The sequence below is a fragment of the Schistocerca americana genome, chromosome 7 (assembly GCF_021461395.2).
Source record: "Schistocerca americana isolate TAMUIC-IGC-003095 chromosome 7, iqSchAmer2.1, whole genome shotgun sequence".
NCBI lineage: Eukaryota > Metazoa > Arthropoda > Insecta > Orthoptera > Acrididae > Schistocerca > Schistocerca americana.
The window spans coordinates 447,619,013-447,645,272 of record NC_060125.1 but is presented as its reverse complement, the minus strand read 5'-3'; the positions used below and the strand labels follow the sequence as shown (position 1 = coordinate 447,645,272).

Genomic DNA, 26,260 nt, shown 5'->3' with positions numbered 1-26,260 from the left:
CTGCTGCCACCGATTGAGTACCTGTGCAACTGCAATCCATTGCGTCTGAGGGACCGGCGAGATCCAGGCCCTCAGCAGATGCCAGAATCTCCACCTCATCCTCAGATGCAGAGCTCGAAGGTTGCAGTGGGGTGGGTGCCACCGTGAGTTCCTTGGGCTTACATGTCTTCTTCTTGGATTTCTCACGCTGCTCCTTGGGTTTCACTGGCTGGGAGGGCTTCACCGACTCAGTCTCTGGGACGGAGGAGGATCGCAAAGCCCTACGACCAGCTGCTTGTGGGCACTAATGCCACTGTCAGGCGTCATCCTTCCTGCTTGTGGAAACCTGGGAAGGGGACCCAAGGGACCCCTTGCGAGTGAGAGTAGCCGAAGAAGTTGGACGCTTCTCCGGCTTGGAAGTGGGAACGGATGTCGCCGATGGGTGGGGGGTGTTGCTCCCAAGGTAGGCGGCACAGTAGTGCCCCCCATGGGCAAGGGGGCACGTGGAGTTGTACGGCTCGGCGACCCGGCTGGAATTCGCTGAAATGATGTGGCTAGCATGGTTGTTGTAGCAGCGGCGTATGAAGATGTCATTCGCACGGGATGTAGTCAGTCATATTTCCTCTTAGCCTCCGTATAGGTCAATTGGTCCAGGGTCTTATATTCCATGATTTTTCGCTCTTTTTGTAAGATCCTGCAGTCTGGCGAGCAAGGTGAACGATGCTCTCCACAGTTGACACAGATGGGAAGTGGGGCACATGGAGTATTGGGATGTGAAGGATGTCCGCAATCTCGACATGTGCGGCTGGAAGTACAGCAGGAAGATGTATGGCCGAACTTCCAGCACTTACAGCACCGCATCGGAGGAGGGATATAGGGCTTGACATCACATCGGTAGACCGTCACCTTGTCCTTCTCCGGTAATGTATCACCCTCGAAGGCCAAGGTGAAGGCACCGGTAGCAATCTGATTATCCTTCGGACCCCGATGAACTCGCCGGACGAAATGAACACCTCGACGCTCTAAATTGGCGCGCAGCCCATCATCAGACTGCAAAAGAAGGTCCCTATGGAAAATAATACCCTGGACCATATTTAGACTCTTATGGGGTGTGATGGTAACAGAAACATACCCCAACTTGTCACAAGCATGTAACCTTTGTGACTGGGCAGAGGACGCCGTTTTCATCAATACTGATCCAGAGCACATTTTGTCCTCTAAATGCTCTACGAAGAATTGAGGCTTTGTGGAGATGAAAGACTCCCCATTAGCTCTCGTACAAACTACGAACCAGGGCAAATAACTGTCACTGCCATCCTGAGACTTACGCTCCTCCCACAATGTGGCCAGGGAGGGGAACGATGCCCCAAGGAGATAGGCATCTACTCCTTGGCATACGTGGGGAGTTAACGGTGCAGGCATCAGCAGAGCGATCCCTGTGTTGTCAGGGGGCTACAACCAACAGGGTACATGGTGGCCCCACCACAACGGACTGGCTACCGTGCTGGATATTAGGTGCAAAGATGTCCATGGTCGTCATCGGCACAAAAAGCAACACTGCGCAGTGCATAGTGGTAATCGCACCCAGGAACGTATCCTCGTCCAAGAGATGGAAAACGAGCGGGACAGCATTGCGACGACAAGAAAGCCGGCTAAAGTTCTCAATGCACGAAGGATACGATGCACCATGTAAGGGGCCCTTCGCCAATTGGCTCGCTCTTCGGAAGAATTTGGAAAGATGAAGGTCAAACCCGAAAGGGGACCATCACATAACGCCGAAACTTTTGAGACTCCTTTTAGTCGCCTCTTACGACAGGCAGGACTACCGCAGGCCTATTCTTACCCCCGAACCCACAGGGGGACCCTTGGTGTGGTCTGCAGAACAAAATTAATTACATATGGGTCTCCGCATGCTCTATGGCCCTGGTAGGGTAGTGTCCCAAGGATAGAGTTGATGAAGGTCTTACTGTCACATGAGAGTACTGAGTATAACAATATCCTATTGTTGATTATAGAATATATGAATTTGAGCAAATGGCTTTAGACCATGGGGAACACCCAATTATTCCTACACTCACACACACTGCTATACAAAATTTGGCAACACAAACATTAGAGGTAACAACATAACGGTACTTTAGAATCTGAGAAGTAGTAAGTGGTACTGGAAGAATACTTAATTTTTTTTAATGAAAAATGATTCTTTTTATAGTTTGATAGTTTTATGGGAAAAAATACAACATAAGAATTATAACAACTGTTATTGAAGTACATCTGCAGCTGTCATTTACAGTCAGTATTACCATAAATGTACCAAAAAAGGAGAAGTTAATCAGTATTGTCATTTATAAATAGAATTTGACCCATTTTAGCCAACCTGAGTCTGTATATCTGTGCTGCTTTTGAACATAGTCGCTCACAGGCCCTGAAGTTGTGCTACACAATACTTTTAGAACCAATTGATACAGCATTTGCCACAGCAATTTTCTGGTTTCCCACCAGTTTAAGAGATAGGTGTTCCTCGTCAAATATCCCTTCACTAAACATTTTCCAATTCGACAACTGCCACACTTTCTGGGTCGCGACTCGCCTTGACAAACACTTTCATCGAACACCACCGCCCCCGATTGAAAAAGTCGCATGCATTATGGAGGTAACTGGTTGAGAAATGAGCTGTGTTTTTTCTCCTTGAACAACATCTGCTTTCATTTCTGCAATAGCTGTCACACAGAAGTTCTGAAATTTTTTGTCATCTGGAAATCCCTTACTTTGAATTGGGGGTCCACTAAAATTGTCTGACTAATCAATTTGTTGCTCGAGATAACCCCAAACCACTCTGATAACTCTTTAAGCAAATTATAAACCAATGACTATTTCTGGAGGATATTCTTTATTTTTATCTTTAAAAGATTTTAGTTGCAGTTCCATTTATCTAGGCAAGATTTTCATTTCTGAAAGTGAGACTGCTTTCTCTCAGTACATCTCTTTGGTTACCTCATCGAAAACTTTCAACACCTGTAAAACCTGTGGCATTATCTCCCAGTCTGTACATTTTACGTTTAAGATTATCAATTGTCCACCTAAAATAGCGAGGCAAGAAGTTACTGGCTCTTCATTTAAAGTAAATCTTTGTAACATTTCATGAGTGGAGTTCATCTGGTTGGGACATCTTGTTCAGTTTCAGTCAGTCTTTTTTTTAAATTTTCTCGCATTTCAGCAAGTTTGCTTAAAGCAAAGTGTTTCTCCTTAAAAAGGTAATAACTCTTAAATTTGTCAATGGTTTCTGTACGGACTTCTGAACTTTGTATTGCATAGTGAGGTTTAAAGAAGGTGTAATGCCTGGGATATGTGGAAGTTTCAGAAGCATGGCAGTTAATTTCATATTTGGCGCATTGTCTGTCGTTATGGAAGTGATTTTAAAATTGTATTTTATTTAGAACAACACACTATACCCAGTTTTAGATGTTTTCTGCAATGTGTTGGTTTTTTGAACTGTGAGCACTCTAAAAGCACTTACGTTTCATGCTTCTCATGTATGAAACATGCAGTGAGTGCATAGAAACTAATGTTTTTTACATTCGTCCACACTTCAGATGTAAGGCAGTCTGCCTTTGCAGCGGCCAAATCATATTTAATTTTACCAAATAACTCATGATGCAAAGTGGGCATTAGAGAATTTGACAACTTTTTCGAAACGTAAATTACAATTTTCTCTGCAAATCACTTTTAAAAGCTGTACATCTAATGCCATACTTGTATTTAATGTGAGCGGCGATATAATATCAAAAAATTTGCTTATTGGTTGTTGTAAATGAAAAGCAGTTGTGGGTGAGGGCATAGTCAAGGGAAATAAAACCTGAAGACACTGATGGGCTGAATACATCTTGATACTGAATTTGCCTTCTGAGAGGATACCTTCTCCCAGTTGGAAACAAACATCAGTGAGGATGGTTCAAAAGAAACGATTTCTCGAATTTCTGCATCTATTGATGACTATCTTGATAGGCTTCCTCATCCACATCATTTGGGAGGTACTGTAGGATGCTACGATTTTAAATGTCTTCTCAGGTTTGACGATGAGCCAGAAGCCATGGAAATAATCTGCTGACAGTACTGGATTTTCCTTTTCATTCGTAATTCTTCAATCTGAAGGCAATGTAGATGACATATTGTTGTGCAGCACTGGTAAAATTAAAATATTTACTATTGACATAGACATTTTAAATTGTAAAAGCTTAAAGTGAGAACAAATATACCTGCAGCACATTCTATAATCATAAGTTATAGAATAGGATGTAGAAAGTTGTGATCTGCATAACCTAGACCCACAATCATGAAGTTTGTATCATATACGGAAAGGTCTTCAACAGTCATAGTGGTTAAGCATGTAACAAAGACCAGTCTGACAATAAGCGAAGATTTCACTGCTGAAAAATAAAAATTTTGAGTAATATGACATCCAAATCGGGCTACATAGCACGTGAACAAGAGACGGAAGGATAATGGTGCAGATAAAGGCTGGCAAAAAGCAGTGCAAATGAAGGCTAAGGCCAGTGCTTTAGGAGTTATGAACTTGTCAACTCATGGAGCCACTAGTTCTACCAGTGTATTTGTATTGTTACTGTAGAACAAAGTTGGCCATCACTTTCAACTCATTTCGACGAACTGCACCATATATTTCAGAATATCTACATCCATATCTTCCTTCTAATGAACATGGACACCTGGCTCAAGCCAGGCAGGCTCTCCATTGTCCTAAGACACCACAGAAGTGGCAGATGAGGTGGTGGAATAGTGGCATGCAAACACTTTGATGTATTACTGAACATGCTACTCACATTGAAGAGTAATGAAGACAAACTAGTCAAATATATGCTCATAAATATCAAATTGCTTAACAAAATTTGCCTAATCTACATCCCTTAAAGACCTTCAAAAGTAGGCAGGACAGCTTGTTTCAAAATAGACCTCTCAAAATTCGATTCAGCTTAGGAGCATGTGAATAATGCTAGTAACACTAACATCAATATTATACACCTTCACTGTGAAATTCAAGTGTATTGTTTCTTCTTCTGATATAACAGTATTTCAGTTTGCACCTACCCATAATGCAGCTACAGCCACACCCCCACACATATATTTACCATTAAATCCACCAGCAAAGAAGTTATTACCTGGAATATCAGGTCACATCACCATATTCATGACTTACTCTCTAAAACATCCAAAGAATAAACTATAATTGACAGCATACAAAGACTTGAAGTGTATCAATGTATCTGAACTTGCACCGGAGGCACGAGAGAATTTTTTGGGATGCAACTTCCACTCCATTCCTGGAGTTGCTCTATGGAGAAGCTCATGTGATCTAGGGAAGAGTAGGCAAAGTAGAAGCTGCAATTGAACCAACTGTCCCAACCAAGGAACTCCATGGATTTATTACCAAAATAAATATGCTCCCCAAAAAGATCAGAAACCTGAAACAAAAACCTGCACCTTGGCTAATGGAAGAGCTAACATCGTTCACTAATCTGAAACATTGCACATTGGACTTACAAACAACCTCCTACTCTTCAAAATAAAACTGATTACAAGCAGAAAGCAAACAGTCAATAAATCTGAGAGAAATAATAACTAAGGGATGCTAGTACATTAATCTAAAACAAAGACCAGATGCTCTATGGAGAAGCTCATGTGATCTAGGGAAGAGTAGGCAAAGTAGAAGCTGCAATTGATCCCCTTGTCCCAACAAAGGAACTAAACCAGTACTTAACTTTAGTGATAACCTTCATTGAATCATAAACAAAACATGGACTTAATAATTATTTCGTGGTGATAAATGACGGTAGTCACGAAAAATTCTTTCTTGAGCTGACAACACTGTCAAAAAGTCGTTCAGATCAGCATTTCCTGTACAGGACAGTTTTGCAATCCAAATGATGAAGCTTATTGTTGACCCACTACTGCTCCCTAGACCTCGAAGCTCTTGCCTGGACAACACAACAGTTATTTGTTCATTTGATTTACCCTCACAGTATTTCTAAAGGAGCAGACTTGCCTCAGGCAGTACACAATTGCATGTATTGAGTTTTATCGAAGTTCTGTTAGATTACACTAGCAGGGACACAGTTATTAATTTTCAGTTTGATTTTTATTTTATTTGTTAGAAATGTTTTGTGAAAGACTGTGAATGTTAAAACAGTGGGTTTGTTTACAAAATAAGTTTTCTGCTACTAGTCATGTTCTTCTTTATATATCTCTTTTTCGTTTTTTGGGAAATGATTTTTCAGGTGTTCTGCCAAAATTTTGACATGAAACACAAAAAACATACTTGAAAATAGGAATCATTTTCTGAAATGCGCTGTGCACAAGATAAATGGAAACAAAGTTGTGACTGATAGCAAAAAAAGTTATTTTACAAACTAGCCCATTAATAATTTTCAATAAAATTTTACGGACATTAGAAAGTGTTGAGTGATTCTCCATTAGGCTCGATTAAAATACTTGTGGTGTCAAAAAGGGTTATTTCTGTTTCTTGTTTAAATGAAACCAGATCATTTAAACTTAGGTAGTAAAAGACATGGGTCAGTGATATTCTCATATATTGATGGTGCTAGTATTGTGTACACAAGGTATAAAAGGGCAATACGTTAGCAGAGCTGTTATTCGTACTCAGGTGATTCATTTGAAAAGGTGTCTGACATGATTATGACTTCATGATGGGAATTAACAGACTCTGAATGTTGAATGATAGTTGGAGCTAGACACATGGAACATTCTATTTTGTAAATCATTAGGGAATTCAATATTCTAATATCCATAGTGTCTAGAGTCCGCCAAGAATACTAAATTTTAGGCATTACCTCTCATCACAGACAATGCTGTGGCTGATGGCTTTCACTTTACGACTGCGAGCAGCGGCATTTGTGTAAAGTTGTCAGTGGATCCTCTGGTGCAATGGAACTAGTCATAGGCTGGAAATTGTTATTTCAGCTAATTGGAGACCATTTGCAGCAATAAGGTTTTTTTTTCCATTACAGGCGATTCTCAGCAGTGGATACATGTTTCAAAAAACTCATGACTTGGATCACATCCTTCATGATGGCTATAGTACACGAGCATGTACCTGATATGAAAAGATATATCCTCCATTGCCAGACTGGATTTTATTAGTACTAACGGTTTCGTCCATAAGCCAAAATCTGGTACCTAACACCACAGCATTCTAATTTGTAGAAAAACATTACGACAACACAAATTGGTGCCTAGAAATTACATAATAATATACTTACGAAAATCACTTGAAACATTTCACTTGTCATGAATATTGAAACAAAAAGCAATGAATGTATAACTTGCTGATGATGTGGATGACATATACAAGATTCATTATTCTGTAAACGTACAGTACAAGTACAAAGAGTGATGAAGTAGGGTACTGGAATTGCTGAACCTGTGGTAATTAGATCAACAAACCATAGTTATCTCCCAAGTATTGCTAAAATACAATTGGTTTTCAGTTATCTGACACTGCTCATAATTTTGATGTCTTATAATGTAAAAAAATAAAAGCTGAAGAGGGGAAACGAAATTCGTGTACAGTTTGAATCGCGCTGCATTAGAGCTTGGTTATTTTCCAGTGTGTGATAACATAGAAACAAACATGATGTGATGTAGAATGCCACAAAAATATCAATCGAATAGTGCTCGTGTGCAGCAAGAATGAAGAAAATGCCAAACATGTTTACCACCCAAGTAAAGATGTGTAAGAAGTACTGGTGTCGAGGCAAGTCTTCAGTGATGAAGAAATTAAACAATGTGAGTGCAACAGTGTGTCCACTAAGCATAGTCTCCACATGTCCTAACACCTCGGATGGACATCCCAGCACCACGCCAAATGAAGTTTGCCTTCTGCACCTTTGTCCACCTGGTCTTGGCACCTGGTCTTTCTGGATGGCTACAGTCCAAGTGGGTTCCAGGAATGGACAGCAATGTGATCAGCATTGTAAAATGCTGAAGAAGGAACACTGTGCCAGATAGAGGAAAGAAGCGATGCAAGCAATATGAATCTGTGTTTATGCATTGCCAGCACCTTGAGCCATATAAACAGCAAAAGTGTCCCAATCCATTCACACATTCTGAAAGCTCATGAGACGCATGGAACATTGTTGAAGACAATGTCTGGCAGTGGAGGATGTTTCTTCATATTACGTACATGCCCATGTACTATAACCATCATGAAGGATGTGATCCAAGTCACAACAAACAAGTATCCTATGCTTATGAAGGCTTACAGATAAGACTGGTATAAAAATGCAGCACAATATTGATAAAGAATCTGTATATGACCAATCTGGAGTACACAAGATTAACTGTGAGCAATGTGACACATTTTATATTGGTCAGATGGGGAGAAAACTTAAAATCAGGTTTACAGAACATTCTTACCCAAGTAACACTTCAGTTCTAGAAGCGTATTTAAAAACACACAAACGTGTATTACGTAATATAAATGATCAGATGATTTTGTTACATAAGGCCAATAACAGCATTGGAATGAATTTGTTGTATGAGACAATTTTCGTCCCCCCCCCCCCCCCCTCCCCAATGCGATAACAAACCCAGAAAAAAATACTCAACGAGTAAATTGATTTGAAGAAGAAGAGTTTCTTTGATGTCATTTTCCTTCTGATAAGACCCTTACAGACAATAATTACGTAATGGGCGGGTATGGTTCTGGATTTTGTGATAAGGTTTTTCCACTTTCAATTCTGTTGGATTCTCTCCCACCTTAGCTATGTCCAATGCATCACAGTGCATGTGTAGTAATAAAAAATATAAAGGAATGCTGCTAGCTTACTGAGTTTTATTCTTTTTATCATTTGGAGATTTTTGTAAGTATAGTGATGCTCATGGAGGCTGAGGTTCTTAAACTACTGTACCAATTGCCAGATATGTTAACCTGGCAGCTCTACTGTTATAGAGCATCAAGTATTCTACTCTCACTTATGTCCAGAGCATGAACACAAATGTTTAGGTATCTATTAAGAAGGTGTTTTTACATGAATGTTCTAGTTATTAGCTAATGTAACAAGAAAAGTATTTTCCCCCATAATTTCTCTGTCTGAAATAGGATACAAGACATACAACTCAATGAGGGGATTTATATTTTCACTGACACATAGGACCAGTGAATACACTGGAATGAATTTGCTGGAAGGGACAAGACAATATTCTCAGTACGACAACAAATGGTGAACAACTGTGAGGTCAATTTCCCTCTAGGATGACCCTTATAGTCATTAATAAATTGATAGCTGTGTGAAACTTGAATTTGTGGCAACATTTTTGCACTTTCAATTCTGTAGGATTTCCTCCCACCTTGTCTTTATCTAATGTTATGATATTACATGTATATTAAGATTTTTTTACTGCATCCTACTTTAATACTATATTACTGGTGAGATAATCCACCTGACAGATTTTTATTCTTACAGTGAGTTGAAATAGTCCACTGGTACTACCATCCAGAGTATGCATAAAACTGGACTGACACAAGTAAAGTTTTAATATAGGTAGAGTTTTATTCTTGAAGTTTCTGTATCTGTGTGCAGACTGTTCAATACAGAACTTATCGACCTGACTCAAATGGTTAGTCACCAAGATAGATTTTTACTGTTCCAACATACCTGGGAGATAAGCATGGTTTGTTGATATAATTACCATGGGTTCAGCAATTCTAGTACCCCACTTCTTCACTCTTTGTACTTTTACTGTGTGTTAACAGAATAATGAATCTTGTAAATGTCACCTAGAACATCAGCAAGCTATATAGAGCTGGAAAGGCTTAGAGACAGGATATGTAGTAACTTGGATGAGCCACACAATTGTAAGATCTCACCTTATCCTGTCACTAACTTTAAAAACATGATTGTTAATGGTATTATGAGAAGGAAAGTTGCCACTCACCCTATAGCGGAGATGTTGAGTTGCTGATAGGCACAACAAAAAGATTTTCATACTTAAAGCTTTTGGCCAATGGCCTTTGTCAACAATACACTCACATATGCGCACACGCAAACGCAACTCACACACATGACTGTAGTCTAAGGCAACTGGTTTCTGTTGCTGGGACTGCAGTCGCATGTGTGTGTGTGTGTGTGTGTGTGTGTGTGTGTGTGTGTGTGCACTTATGGGTGTCTGTGTGCACACTTATGTGTGCCTATTGTTGACAAAGGCCTTTGGCTGAAAGCTTTAAGTGTGAAAATCTTTTTGTTGTGCCTATCTGCGACTCAACATCTCCGCTATATAGTGAGTGGCAACTTTCCTTCTCATAATATTGTCACACTCCCTTCGGGATTTTCCATTGTTTGATTGTTAATGGATCATTTTTATGTTAGGTCTCACTTTTGTTTCAGTCTGTGCTATAATTTGCACAATATTGTGGTACTGTAATTTATACAATGTTACATTCTCAGTCTTTAGATGGTGATTAGGTCAATTGAGACCTTGATGTATGCTTTTCATTCTGTCTTTTTCTGTGTGTTAGGATGGCATGATGGTAGTAAAAAAAAAACTACTATACTACATGACAATAGTGATGATCAGATTTAGCTTTCTTTGCGTTATTTGTCACATTTTGTAATTGAATAACGTACATGTCAATATTTCTTCATAGGTATATCTTCAGCATAAGGAGATCATTGGACTGTGATGCTAAGTCACTTTGTATTTGTTGATGTCATCATCTCATATGATTAGGATGATTGGTACACTTGTAAATGCTACGGTGAGGATTTTTATTGTGTGTGCCATGTGGATTAAAATATTCATTGCTTTGCGTTTCAATATTCATGACAAATGAAATGAGTTAAGTGATTTTCGTAAGTACATTATTATGTGATTGCTAGGCACCAATTTGTGTTGCCTTAATGCAGTTCTACAAATTGGCATGTTGTGTTGTTAGGTACTAGATGATGACTTGTGGCCGAAACTGGTAGTACTAATAAAATCCAGTTAATGCAGTTCAGTGCCATGAGCTTTTTGAAACATTTGCAGCCCTTTATGGACTGCATGTTCCCAAACAACAATGGAATTTTTATGGATAACATGTGCCACATCACCAGGCCATAATTGCTCGCTTTTGGTTTGAAGAACAATTTGGAGAACTCTAGCGAAAGATTTGGCCACCCAGATGGCTCGATATGAATCCCAGCGAACACTTATGGGACATAATCAAGAGATCAGTTTGTGCACAAAACCCTGCACCGACAACACTTTGTAATTATGGATGGCTACAGAGGTAGTGTAGCTCAATATTACTACAGAACTTCAAACAACTTGTTTTGAATCATTGCCACATCAATAAAATATTAGGAGGTATCCCATGACTTTTGTCACCTCAATGTATATATTACAAGAATAAGAACAGACCCAATATCGTGTCCTGTGGTACACATGTGAAAATTATTCCCTGTTCTGAAGATGACATTTCATTGTGTACGCTACCTGGATTTCTTAATGTGACACTCCGCAGCTTTTTCTTTTTCTTTTTTTAATATATATAAACAAGAAACTAGTTACCAGCAAGATCTACACCATAATATTTTACGTAAGCGAAGGCTTGCAACAGTAGCGAAAATGTCGGGCACTTTTATATACTGACAATGCGGTCAGTAGCCAAGAAGAATTTTATTGACAGCCATAATATTTGAGTTTCTCTAGAAGAATACTGTGAACTGCTCCATCAAATGCTTTTGACCGGTCACAGAAAATCACAACTGCATTGTAAGATGCCCCATGTGGAAGACATGCTCTTGTTTGTTTGTGCTCCAAAATTTTTGCTACTGCGTGTGATAAACTGAACTTTAATGCTCATCTTTAGCACACTAGTGTACAAAAGTCATAAATTCAATTAAGTTAAAAAATCAGTGTAATCCACATGTTTGTTTACATATTTAAGACCACTTTCAGGTTTCTCTTAATGAGAGAGTGCATGTACATTATAACTCCAATTCAAAATTCTAGATACGTTACTGTTCATGTCTTTTTCCATAAACTTTTATGGGCTGCGTCACACCTTAAGGGTATAATTTGTGAGGTGTTCAGGTGCCACCCAGCTACCGCAACACCCACCTGACTTTCGTTCGTTGCTGAGTCTCATGGCCCCTACAGGGTAGTTATCCAGTCTTTGTGTTATACGGGATGTAACAGCTCATGCATCATCTGGATGAGCTCTGTGTCATCAACGGACTATAGCCAAGACGGCACATGATAACTCTACCATGTCGAATTGGCTACCTCGTTGACCTTTTTTAAAAATTTATGTAAAAACTCCTTTCCCCACATTTTCCCATTCATGTTTAAGATATGTATTGCTAAATTTACAAAGAACCATTGGACGAGCTTTTTTATTTAGAGAATTTGAAGGTGAAAACTGAATGGAGATCAAAAGAAATAAAGAGAAGAGCAACACAGCATTTTCTTTGGACCATTCCAATTTTGTTTCAGATAAACTAGTACAAACTCCAAAGTGACTGACAGCAGTAACTTATCTGTTGTAGGGTTTGTCTGGAGCACAGAAAATTTTTGTTTACATCACTTGATAGAGGGTTTGTAATTTTATTCCCCCCCCCCCTTTTTTTTTTTTTTTTTACACAACAAAGCATAAACAGAAACTACTTCAGTGTGAGTAAAATTACTACATGTAAAATTTTATAAGAAGTGTTATATAGACTTAATTGATTCATTGTTAAATAGCATATGAATGTGTCTTTGTGTATTGTAACACGCTGATTCATTGAATGGGTGTACGTAGATGTTATAAGTGATAGCAGGGTACAACTTTACCAATATGAGAGGATAGTTTTAGCAAACTGAGGTACAGGTTGTTCTGCTTACACAGGGTATATACACAGACAACAACAAAAAATCAAAGATTTTTTTCCAGATTTCCCAGTAAAAAACACACTTTTTCCTGGGTGAAATTACACTATAAACGGGGTAAAATAAATATTTTTCCATGTTAAGTGGCAGTATACTTTCCCTTGGAGCTGCAAAACCTATCAGTCCTTTGACAGGTAAAGGTCCTATACTGGCATAGGACTTCCCAGCACTTTAGGAAACGAAATCCAGCAATAAACAACGTGTTTTGGAAAGCTCTTTGAAATGCAACAGTATGTCCACTGCTTATTTTCATACTGAAAAAGTACATATACAAATGCCACCAATTACAGCACAGTAGCTTCTGGAGCTCTGACATAGAAATTGCATTGCGTGATGCACTTTTGTCAGCCAGTCATAGCTAACATCAAGAGATATCGTCAGCCAATGACAGCAGATATTCAGAGCATTAAACAAGTTACATAGTCAGCCAATAGCAAAATCACTGTTACGTAGGGCGACCACACGAAGAGGAAAATTTAATGGTTTAAATTAATATAAATACAGTATTGCTACTTGAAAAGCTGAACTTTCACATATAATATTGGACATCAACAATTTTTTGCTGTTTTTCTCTGAAGGTATGGTTAGGCAGGAACCTACGAGTGCTTTGGAAACCAAACTTCAGTATCTGGTGTAATTCGTATTTCTACTTTTGTATTACACAAACAAGCAGTCCAAATAGTTCCAGAATGAGATTTTCACTCTGCAGTAGAGTGTGCGCTGATATGAAACTTCCTGGCAGATTAAAACTGTGCGCCGGACCGAGACTCGAACTCGGGACCTTTGCCTTTCGTGGGCAAGAGCACTTGCCCGCGAAAGGCAAAGGTCCCGAGTTCGAGTCTCGGTCCGGCACACAGTTTTAATCTGCCAGAAAGTTTCAGTCCAAATAGTGATGCGCATCAAAGATCTTTCCAAAACACATTGTTTTTGCTGGATTTCATTTTCTTAAGTGCCTGTAAGTATAAAACCTGTAACCTTTCAATAATCTGTTTTTCAATAACTCAATTTATTTAATATTTATTTTGTGACCATGGTTGCAGTAATTTAGGAGAAACTTTATGAAGTAAAGTTTATACTTAACTGTAGTTGGTGTCATATTTTCTTGAAGAGTGATGCAACAACTTTTACATTGTTTTTACACAAAATTCCAGCTATAATGTACAATACTTGAACAACCACTAACATAAGACTGTGAGCAATCACTGCAAGGTCTGGGGATCTTTGCGAGCATTCAGCATTCTGAGTGACAGACTGAAGTGGCAATGAAGGATGGGACTGAATAAGAGCAGTCACCACAGCATCAGCTGCTCACAGCAACACGATCCAGTGACTGGATGAAGGGGGAAGAGAGACCACTGTGAGCTGAGGAGATGAGGTGAGGTGAGGCGAGGCAAGTGAGCCAGCAATCGGTCACATGAAAGAAGAGCCATCACTTTCACCAACTAACATCATTATATGCCTGCTCAGAATCATACAGCTGCTGTTAGTATGATTTAAATACAAATAAAACAATAACCACTTATACACCCAATACAAATAAATATAACTTGATATATGTAAAGTTAGCACAAAGCGTTGCGGCAGTATACGTGATTTTCGGACATGTAGTATGTTCTTGACATGATCTTTGGCTACCGTGTATATAGCACATTTCGGTTTGTTTTTGTATCCTATCTTTGCAACAAATATTCCCAGATACGGAAGCAGTTACTAGAGAGCACTCCGCAACACCTAAAGTCTCCAGCCATCGGATCAAGGGCAGCCGTTCTGATTTCATGGTCCAAATACACAGAGCCATTCTGGCACGGAAATCCTTAAATAGGTTTTACAAGGCACGTAAAATTTGAAATATTATCCACAGTGTTTCCTTTACTGTGGACTTGATTAGGTAGAAAAATATGGAGAGGGGGACATCAAAGAACAGCTAGCAAACATAATGTGAACACAATGACACCTGAAGAGCATTTAATATATTTTTAGGTGTGAATAGATACTTAAAAAGTGACATGATCAACATAAGGATGAAGTAACACCTTATTTTAAACTTAAGCAGGTAAATCATTCCTCTACAAATAAATCAACATGTACGCTGGTATAGAATCTAGGCTTTAAATTAAAATTGGTATATGTACAACAAAAAGTCTAACAAGTCCTAAAGCAAGTTGGAAATTTTACATACAGTACACAGTATAGCACCTATGTTGTAAAATAATTGGGAAGTAAATTTGTTCGTAACCGCAGACTTCATAACTTAGAAACCATGGCTGGGAGGGTAGAGCCGAGAGATACAGAGAGGGGAGGGGGAAGGGGCAACGGAGGGGGGAGGAGGGGTAAAAGTGAACAGGAGTGAGAACAAAAATGAGGAGAATCTTGGAGAGAAGAAGGGAGGAGTGTGTGAAGAGCAGCAACCAAGATTTTGAGCTAGAGCGAAATGAAAGCAAAGGGATATGCCAACCTGCATTCAGAACTTTGGTCAGAGAGCGCAGCGGCCGTAGCATCTTTCATCTCTACAACTGATGCACCCTACTGTACACACAAAATTAGCTAAAAACACACAACAGATTACTGGAGTGAGACTGGTTGATATTCTTGTCACTGATAGTTTCTTAAAAGGTCAAAGAAAGCTATTAGTAATTTCGTAACTTATGATGAATGTTGCTTGGCAGAGACGGGGTTGTCAAACCTGTCTTGCTTGCTTTTCAAATCACCCAATTCGTCAGTAGTCAATCAGTGTGCTTGGCTCACCTGATGAGTTCAGTTCTGCTCATATGTGGAGCAAAGTTTTATTAACTGACAATGTGGGTACCACTCATTTGTGTCATATTTTGTCATGCGTAACAACAAGGCTCAACCTTATTTACATCTATCGGCCCTCTCTCTCCAATAAAGGTTGCCCACCAACAATCACTGAGACAGCGCCCCGTCAAATTGTTTTCAAGGCAGTTGGCTTTCAGATCCAGCATTCAAGGACTGGTCGATGAAAGTACCCATGCACCTTTATAGTGCTAAATGTGAATATGTCCAGGGACCCCTATAACATCAGTACTACAGGAAGATCGGCTCTTACAGGTCACATGACAAAATCCAAGAAGCACATTGCAAAAGCAGCTGCCATCAGAAGCACAGCAAGTTTGTATGTCAACACACGACTGGCAGTGAAGACTTCAACCCAGCAGGCAGGTTCTACTTCCACTACCACATCTACAGATTCAGCTGGACCAACAACAGCGACGCTGACTGCTCGAATTGTTTGCCTCTGCAGAAGAACCTCACTCCAGCATCAAAACCCAGGGATAAACTGAGAGGATTTGATCAGATGACAATAAAGGATGAAGTGACAAAGGCAGAAATATTGTGGTATTTGTAGTGCATCGTTTCACACAAGTCACCGCCTAGTTCAGCAAGCGAAATATTACTTTTCCCCATTATGTTCCCCAATAGTGAAGTGGCCAAGAGCATGTGTTTACAAAAGGACAAAATTGGTTATACCATGCAATACGGACTAGCTCCCTTTTTTGAGTCTGAAGTTAAAGCTGACCTCATAAATGTATCATGGGTTGTTTCTTTTGATGAATACTTCAACAGGGTGTGCAAAAGAATACAGATGAACATTTTAGTGCAGTAAAAAAAAAATCTAGTATGCACTCTTTACTACGCATTGGCTTTTCCCAGCAGTTCGACAGCACCTAAACGACTCGAGTCCGTCAAGAAAAAAATACCCAGTGAAGCAATGAAAAAACTTTTTTACAAGTATTGATGGGCAGCCCTAGCTTCAAACGTTCTTAAGGGAACTTAAAATTTTTTGAAAGAAAACGAAGGGACAGACAATTTTATTGAAAACTGGGACTTGTGGGCTTCATGTTGTTCATGCACCTTCAAGTCTGCAATACAGGAGAGACAATGGATGATAATTCACATTTTACATGCCTTTTACAACCTTTTTAAGGATGTCCCTGCCAGAAGAGCTCTGTATATTTCTACAACAGAATCGGATCTGTTTCCCTTAAAGTTATGCGCAATTCAATTTCTGGAGAATATGGAAGTTGCTGAGCAAGCTCTAGTAATGCTTCCATTTCTTCAAATATTTGTTCCAAAACTGGAAGACAAAAACAAACCAAAATGTGCTAGCTACAAGGTAATGAAAGATCACTTCAAGGACAAGCTACTCAGTCCAAAAACTGCCTTTTCCAAGACTCTTGCTGGAGACTTGACACCTTTTCTACAGGATTTCCAACTGATTGACCACTAGCATCATTCTTCCATTCTTATTTGACAGAGATAATGGAGACAATGATGACATGAATTATCCAGCCGACGAAGATCTAGCCGTCAGTTAATTTGGACAAAGAACCCAATCTTTTGGGTGTGAACCACTTTAAGACTGGGTTCACTGTACAAATGAGTTTAGGAAGTACAAGTCCCTCACAGCCCTTAAAATCACTACATTCTGGAACAAATGCAGAAGAGGAATTATCTAACTCTTGTCAAAGTTTATGGACAAATCACTCCTATGTTTAGGTTGACAAAATTCACCATTTAACTGAAAATACAATGATAAAAGCACAAAATTCACCATTAAACTGAAAATAAGATGATAAAAGCACATGTTCATCTTATTTTCAGTTCAATGGTGAATTTTATGAGCAGATTGATGGTGTTGCCATGGGAAGCCCTCTCTCCCCTCTGGTAGCTAATTTATGCATGGAAGACTTCGAGGACAAGGCACTGGACTCAACAAGTTTTAAACGAACAGTCTTCTGGAGGTACATGGACGACACATTTGTGGTATGGCTGCATGGAATGGATGAGTTACACCGATTTCTTGAGCATCTGAATTCCATCTACGCTAGCATCAAATTTACTATGGAAATAGAGAAAGACGGCTGCCTCCTCCTTTTGGATGTTGTTGTTCACCGTGAAGTTGATGGCACTTCAGAACATGCCTTATATCAGAAACCAACACACACAAATCTATATCTTCAAGCCAGTAGCTGCCATCACCCTTCACAGACCATAGGTGTCAAGACCTTAGTGCATAGAGCGCACTGCATGTACGATAAATTTGCAAGAAGAGCTCACATACCCAAGAGCATTTTTTAATCGAATGGATTTTCTCCACAGCAAATTCGTAGAGCATTCAATACAAATCTAGAATGCAAATATGTGATGGGGAAGAAGACAGTAATTCCTTCAGATCTAGTGCATTTTTGCCCTATGTAGGTGCTCTTTCCTCAAAGATAGGCTGTATTCTACAGAAACACTGTGTTAAGTGATCCTCCGGCCCCCCACGAAGATTGCAGCTTTGCTCGGCTCTGTAAAGGATGATTTACAGCTTCATGAAGCGGGTGTGTATCAGATTCCTTGCGGAAATTGTGAGAAGTCGTACGTAGGTCAAACAACACACACCGTTCATGAGAGATGTGTGATGCATCGAAGATACACATGCTTATTACAGCCAGACAAGTCAGCTGTGGCCGAACATTGTATTGGTACAGGGCAGGCCATGAATTACAGTGATATGAAGATTTTAACACCCACTTCTTCCTTTTGGGAATCTGTCTTCAAAGAAGCTATAGAGATTAGATTAGCTAATAATTTAATAAAGAGAGATAGTGGTTTTAATTTGGACGAAGCATGGAATCCAGCTCTTGGGATAATTAAACTGTGGAGAAGTCGTCATGGTGTCACTGCCGCCTATCATACATTGATAAGCGAATCTAATGTCTGTAAGCCTTCGCCACAGGCGGTGCATGTGTAAGCGTTTTTCTCTGCCGCCAACCAGCATCTGCGACTCGCATGCACAGTACTGCTGCAGTGGAGCATATAAGGCCACACTTGGCATCTTGTCGTCAGTCTTGTGACTCACTCTGAGGATGGCCGGGCGATATGCGGCCGAAATATCAGTGGAGGAAATTTTATTTACGCGTCTGCAAGCCCAAAATTTAATGGACCATACTTGTCCTAATTGAAAGCAAATTTCAGAGTGGTGAATAGAGTTGTTGCACTTGACACTTGTTTTCACTTTATGTGAACCACCTATCGCTCTACAACTGGACAAATTTCGTATGAGAGCAAGGTACGAATGTGCTGCTACCTGTCACTTGACTGGTGCTGGCTTCTGTTGTCTATTTATAGAATTACTTAGAAAGAAGCAGTAGCAAACATTAGGAGAAGACGAGACAATTCATTGGCAAAACAAGGAGAAAAGAAGCAAACCGGTATTGCTCTTATTGCAACACATTTCTCTGCACACCAGAACACTTCGCCTTTTTTGTAAAGATAATTACACTTTTTTCCATCACCATTATATTATTTTTAATCTATGAAAGAACAAAAACAAATATAAAAACTAACCTTGAAGTTTGGTCTTTTTTAGTGAGTATTACCATTTATGACACATCAAACACAAATGTGTCAGTAAAATTTTAAACAATGGCGTAAGTGGCTAGTCTTCTGGGCCCGAAAATTTTTATATAGCTGATCCTTCAATGAGAGTCAAATGCTCCACGATTTAAGAAATTCATTGCACATTCTCAAATATACTGTAATTCATCTTGCATGGAATTTTACTTTGAAATGAACACTTCTCAGGCCACCATTTGCAATATTTTCCCATGATCTGTTAGAAATGTAAACAACTGTGACGTAATGCTCATCAAATGTACATTTGTTGTTACGAAATACTGCATAGTCTTTGTCATAAAGCCTTTGCCTCATTTTCATCTCAAGAGACTTGTGTGTGCACTGTGTTTTGTTGTTGTAAATGGCCCACTTTCCTTGCAACTGAAGTTTTATTTTGGTGTTACTCTCTCATTTACATTTCATTACTGCATTATTATCCAGCAGTAGTGGGCTAAGGTAAAATTCTTTGTTAGGGTATCAGTTCTTAAAAGTCAAACTTACACAAATTTAACTGAAAACTAATACAATGAGAAATTCACGGAATTCTAAAAATTCCCAAGTTTTCCCAGATGAAAAACTCCCGAGTTTTTCCCATATCTCCCAGTTGTCCCAGGAGAGATACTCCATTATATCGTAAAAAGAGTGTCTTTCAGAAATTATGGAAATTCTTTACAGTTGATTTTGTTAGGTCTATCTCACATTGAAAAAATTTTTATGACTGTTCGACAAGCTGGACGTAAGCATTCCCTTGTGAGATACAGGGGTGGCATAAATATGAACACTTTCACAGAATACTTACAAAAAAGGGCTGTGGATGTTTCATGTCAAAATTTATTAACAAATTACTTAAAAATAATAGAAACTTGATAAACATTCATTACATGTGTGATTTGTGTTCCTCACTATGATTATGAACACTTACTGTTCCCGACAGTTATTTACCTGGAATTCTGGTGGGTCATAGTAATATCTCCAATGGCGAAGATATTCTGATTTCTTGTACTTGCTTCCTGGACCCAAATTGCCACACAAAACATCAAATGGTCCTACCAAAGTCAGTCCAACTGGACATAATGCCTCTGTTGGAAAAAAAAAAAAAAGGTATATGAGAGACATGCAAATGGGAGCTGGTGATTTTGAGTCATAAAGCAGCTCTTTACTTTATTAAGCTTTTTAACCTCTACACAGAATGAAGCAATACCAAGTTAAGACATCTAGAATCATGCTAACGCTGTCTAATTATTTTGTATAGCCAATCTCTTCTTGTACAATTTGAAACCTGCATTACAGGAATCAACAAAACTGCTACTGCTAACATTTTTATGCAAAATGCATCCTGCAATATCATCCTATAAATCCTTCAGCCAGTGTTGGTCGACCACTGAATATATTATCGCAGTAGTAACATTATTATTATTATTATTATTATCATTATTAGTTTATATTATCATTATTAAGCAATGGAAAATCCGGGGTGGAATGACGACAACATTACGAAAAGATTGGGTTGCTACTCACCTTACAGAGGAGATGATGAGTTTCAGGCAGGCACAGCAAAAGTATCAACAATGCAAGAAAAGACAGATTACTACTCAACACAAGGATGACACACTGAGTTGCAGACAGACATAATGAAAATACACTTTCACATTAACTTTTGACCAAAGCCATCTTCGTAAAAGGAAACATAAACATATTCATTCATGAGGCGTGCTTGCTTGTGTGAACAAATGTGTGTATATTTTCTTTTGAGAAGAAGGCTTCAGGCAAAACATAATGCATAAGCATCTTTACATTGTGCCTGTCTGCACCTCAATGTGTCGTCTTCACTGTGGGTAGAAATTTATCTTTTCCTTGTATTGTTGATATTCCAACCTGAAGTTTCCATTGTTTGATCAGTTTCTTTACTTAGAGAAAACTTAGAGGACTGGTTTAGGCCCTTCCCCCAAAAAGAAGAGAAACAGAAGATGGGAATAAGAGTAATGGGTGTGTTAGTGGGATAGAAGGTTGTGTAGTCCTGGAGTGGGAGCAGGGAAGCAGATAGGTGGGTGAAGGACATGGACTAGCGAAGGGTGAGGTCAGAGGGGTTATGGAAACTTAGGATATATTTCAGGGAGAGTTCTCACCTGTACAATTCAGGAAAGGTGGTTTTGATGAGAAGAATCCAGATGGTGCAGGCTGTGAAGCATATTGTGTTGGGCAGCATGTTCAGCAACTGGGTGGTTCAGCTCTCTCTTTGCTATAACTCGTCGGTGGCCCCTCATAGGGACAGAGAGCTTGGTGATTGTCATGCCAACATACCAACAAGCACAGTAGTTGCAGCTTAGTTCGTAGATCACGTGACTGCTTTCACAGTAGTGCTGCCATTGATAGGGTAGGTAAGGTTCATTCAGAGAGAAAGCTTGTTATTTGTCATGCCAACTTGGGTAAGAAGTACAGTAGTTGCAGCTTACCTCATAGGTCACATGACTGCTTTCACAACAATAGCCCTGCCATTGATGGGGTAGGTGCTGCCTGTGATCAGACAACCACCACCACCACCACCACCACCACCACCACCACCTACTCTAGCCTGGGGTTGGATCCAGTGATGTCATCAGTAAACAGTGGTCAGAACAAAAATGCACTGCTATTTCGCTCCACTAAACAAGTGGAATGTGTATCTGTACCTGCCAAGAGGGCCACAGGTGGTGATTTAGGGTGGGGAAAGCTGCTTGATTGGTTGCAATCCCACACAGACAAAGTCGTGGGTATAAGCTAGTTATTTCATACACACACAAGCAAACACTGCACGTGACTGCCGTGCTTTCAAGAAATGTGAAATATTCCCAGTACTTAAATGATGATGTCTTTGTTTTAAAAAATAGGGAAACTTACTTTCTGAATGTGCCTTGTAACTGATGAAACAAAAACCTAATCTCACACAAATTACTGGGATTCTACCATCAATGAAGTTGTAGAGGTCAGCATTTGCTGCAAAATGTTTCACTGAGATAGCACCTCTAATCTTAGTTATGGTCTTGACATTGATTGAGAAGAGAGAAATGCAGAGTGATCACAAGCAATGATACAAACTCTGGCAGCAGGAAACATCAAGATGTTCCTGATGAAGACGACGAGGTTTTTTTGCGCAAACCAGTGACAAGAGGGTAATATTGTGGCGTGTGTAACGAGGTGTGGTTCTGACCAAAGTGTGGAAGTTCACAGCCCGTCACTAGAGGCCACATGTGCACGTCACGTGACTATACAGAGCTAGCAGAAGCATGCACCGATTGTCCAACACTGCCAGTCACATTGCAAACAGTGACATGGAGGCGTCAACAGAAGAGCAAGGAGGTGTTGTTTGTTTTCTGACAGTGGAAGGAGTAGGAGAAAAGGCACATCATCAACGAATGTCACAAGTGTACGGCAAACACTGCATGTCCCTTGCAAGGTTCAAGGCGTGGCACAAGCACTTCAGGTAAGGGCGGGTGTCGTTAGCCGATGATTCATGGTCTGGAGCACCACACTGCATTACTGATGACATTGTCCAGCTGGTGGATGTACTTATTACCCAGGACCACCAAGTTACAGTGAACGCCACAGCCGACATGGTTGGATTGAGCATTGGAAGTGTTCACACCATCATGAAGAAATGAATGCACATGTGCAAAGTGTGTGCCCAATGGGTGCCCCCACAGTCTTCGACCACACCAGGAAGCACGTCGAATGGCCCACTGTCTTGCTCATCTGCAGCACTCTGCTTGGGAAGGGAATGCGTTCCTTGTATAAGTGGTGCCTGGAGGTGAGTCATGGTGTCATCACTTTGAACCAGAATCAAAACGACAAGTCTCCAGTGGAAGCATCCAGGGTCACCATCACCAAAAGAAGCCAAGGGCATCCACACGAGGGCAGGAAAGGTTATACTGACGTTCTTCTTTGACCAAGCTGGCCCATTCTGATTCACTTTCTGCAGCACGGGACAACAGTGAATGCCCAGCATTACTCGCAAACCTTGACCACCCTACGCCATGCGATCAAATCAAAACGACCAGGCAATCTCACCCATGGGTCATTCTGTTCCACAACAATATAAAGCTTCATACCACCAACACAGTCAAGGCACTCCTGCAGAAATTCAAATGGGAGGTTCTCAGCCACACTCCATACAGTCCGGACCTCTTCCCTGTGATTAAGCCCCTTTTGGTCCCCTTAAAAAGGCTCTGAGGGGCAAACGATTCACCTCGGACGACGATGTCCAGCTGTACGTGTGAAACTGGTTAACATCGCAGTCCCAGAAATTTTATGAGACAGCCATTCACCACTTGTATTGCAGTGGGACAAATGTCTCAACAGCCAGGGTCAATACTTCCAACATACAGGTACTGGTTTCTATAATTATGCCTCTGGCTTGTTTCTTTTTGGGTGTCCTTATACATACGACCAGCTGCGGACACCAGAGGGGGTAGGGGCCTGCAGAGCAGCCTGTTGCTGTGATTGCAGGTTTGAAGTACAGGACCTATGGCGATGGTCGATGCTATTGTGGCACTAATGATGGGAAGACCATCAACTGCATACATACGTACATACATACATACATACATACATGCACACATACATACCCACATACATGAAAAACACTATGCTCAGAAAAATGCATCGTACAGAAAAAAAGCACTGGCATCGAAAAAGCACTGGTACGGTACTGTGGGAAGGGGTGGGGGTGTACATATCTCACAAGGCACAGGCATTACGAGTCATGAAAAACACCAATGACAATGCCAATGCCCATTTCATTGCCAGACAATGACTGCCGCTATAGCATGTGGTGGGCAGGACCAGGCAGCAGGGGCAGAAGTGATGAGAGGCGGGTTGGTGCAGCATACCCCTCTCATGAGAGGCTGTAGAACAGGACAGGGGACAGCGTCTCCATAGCGACGTCCTCACTGAGTTCAACAACGGCGCTGGAGAAGTCAACAGGGGCATCTGAGATGACAACAACACAGGACCCAGCAATGTAGCTGGTGGCGGCAGCGGCAGCAGCGGCAGCAGCAGCAGCAGCAGCAGCAGTGGGGACTGCATTAGTGATGGTAGTTGACGATTGGGGACAGAGATAGGAACCCCAGACAGCTATCTGTCAGGCAGCGATTCCCTCTGCAGCACGAACCAGATCATCTGTGACATACAAAAAGGCGTCGGAGGAGGTGGAGGCGTGGGAGGCGGTGGGCTCTCCAGGACAGGCCCCACCACACGCAGCCAAAGCTGGTCGAAGTGACAGGACATCTGCCCGTTAGAAGTTTGGATGATGCACGGGCACCGGCCTCTGTGATGCTCTATGATGGCAGAAACCCAGTTCGTCCGATAGCTGAAACCATGAGCCCAAACAGGCGCACCCAACCAAGACCGTCACATAGCTGATAACGTCGGATGCAGCAGCTGGAGGGCAGTCTGAGGTTGGTGTCCATGTAGCACCTCCACCGGGCTCTTACAACCCACCGGAGTGAAACAGTAATAATTCAAAATACGGTCTAAAGCAGCTTCGCGGGACCTGCCAGATACATAGTTCCGCATCTGAGCTTTAAACGTCCGAACCATGCATTCGGCCTCACCATTAGATTGAGGATGAACCAGGGGAGCTGCGAGATGGCGACACCACTAGCCTGACAAAAAGATACATACCCTCGAAAAACAAACGAGGGGGGGGGGGAGGCACTGTTATCGGTACCCATGGTACATGGAGGATCCTCAATTGCAAAAATATTAGACAAGGCTGCAATAGTGGCCGTCATGGACGTGGGCGGACAATGCATCATATAGGGAAACTTGGAGTAGGCGTCCACTGCAGTGGGTCAATACTGATTTAGGAAGGGCCCAGCAAAATCAACATGTAGACATTCCTGTGGGTGCTGTGGCATCTGCCGGGGAGGGAGGGGGGGGGGGGGGGGGGTGCTCAACTGCGCGGTCATCAGCGCCCATATAATAAAGTCCCAATTTTTACACAGTCCAGTCTAGTCACTGTCACTGATGATGATGATAATATGATGAGGACAACACAAACACCCAGCCATGGGCAGAGAAAATCCCCAACCCAGACAGGAATCTAACCCGGGACATTGTGATTCATGGGCAGCAACACTAGCCACTAGACGACCAGCTGCGGACACCAGAGGGGGTGGGGGCCTGCAGAGCAGCCTGTTGCTGTGATTGCAGGTTTAAAGTACAGGACCTATGGCGATGGCCGATGCTATTGTGGCACTAATGATGGGAAGACCATCAACCGCATTCCGATCCTCACTATCTAAATAGAAACAAAGCAACTCAGGCTGATCAAACACCGGGTCCAGCCGGATGAGAAGGCAAGATAAGGCATCAGTGTTGGTATGTTCCAATTTTGACTGGTAAAAGATCTGATAATGATAACGAGAGAGGAAAAGAGCCTACTGCTGCAAATGATGGGATTCCTTGTCTAGCACAAAAGTCAATGCGTTAAAAAAGCAACCAATGGCTTATGACATGTGATTAAATGGAACTTACAACCACACAAGAAAACGGGAAATTTCTTTAGGGCGAACACAATCTCCGATGCCTCGTTTTCAACCTGAGAATACCAATGCTGAGCAGGAGTAAAAGTCTTAGAAGTGTATACAATGGGTCATTCAGACCCATCCAAGTATTTGTGTGCCACTACTGTGCCAAAACTGTGCTGAGAGGCATCTGTAGCCAATACGAGATCATGACCCGGCTGAAAAGTGGCCAGTCTCGAGACAGACTGAACCTTAGATTTAAGGATAGCAAATGCTATGGAGCAGAAAAAGGCACATTTTGATGCAAAAGCGTGTGCAGTGGTTGAGCAACAGTGGATGCGTCCAGTAAAACTTATGACAGTAAGCAACTTTACCTAGAAACACCTGCAGTTCTGTAATGTAGGTTGTCCAAGGCAAAGCCACAACTGTAT

General features: G+C 40.9%; 1 protein-coding gene across 1 annotated transcript in view; it reads right to left on the bottom strand.

The window, feature by feature from the left end:
- LOC124622036 (histone PARylation factor 1) overlaps positions 1-26,260 on the bottom strand; it is a 123,605-nt gene that overhangs the window by 53,131 nt on the left and 44,214 nt on the right. The window contains exon 4 of the mRNA XM_047147594.1: positions 20,269-20,405. Within this exon, the coding sequence (XP_047003550.1) occupies positions 20,269-20,405 (137 nt within the window). The remainder of the gene's footprint in view (positions 1-20,268; positions 20,406-26,260) is intronic.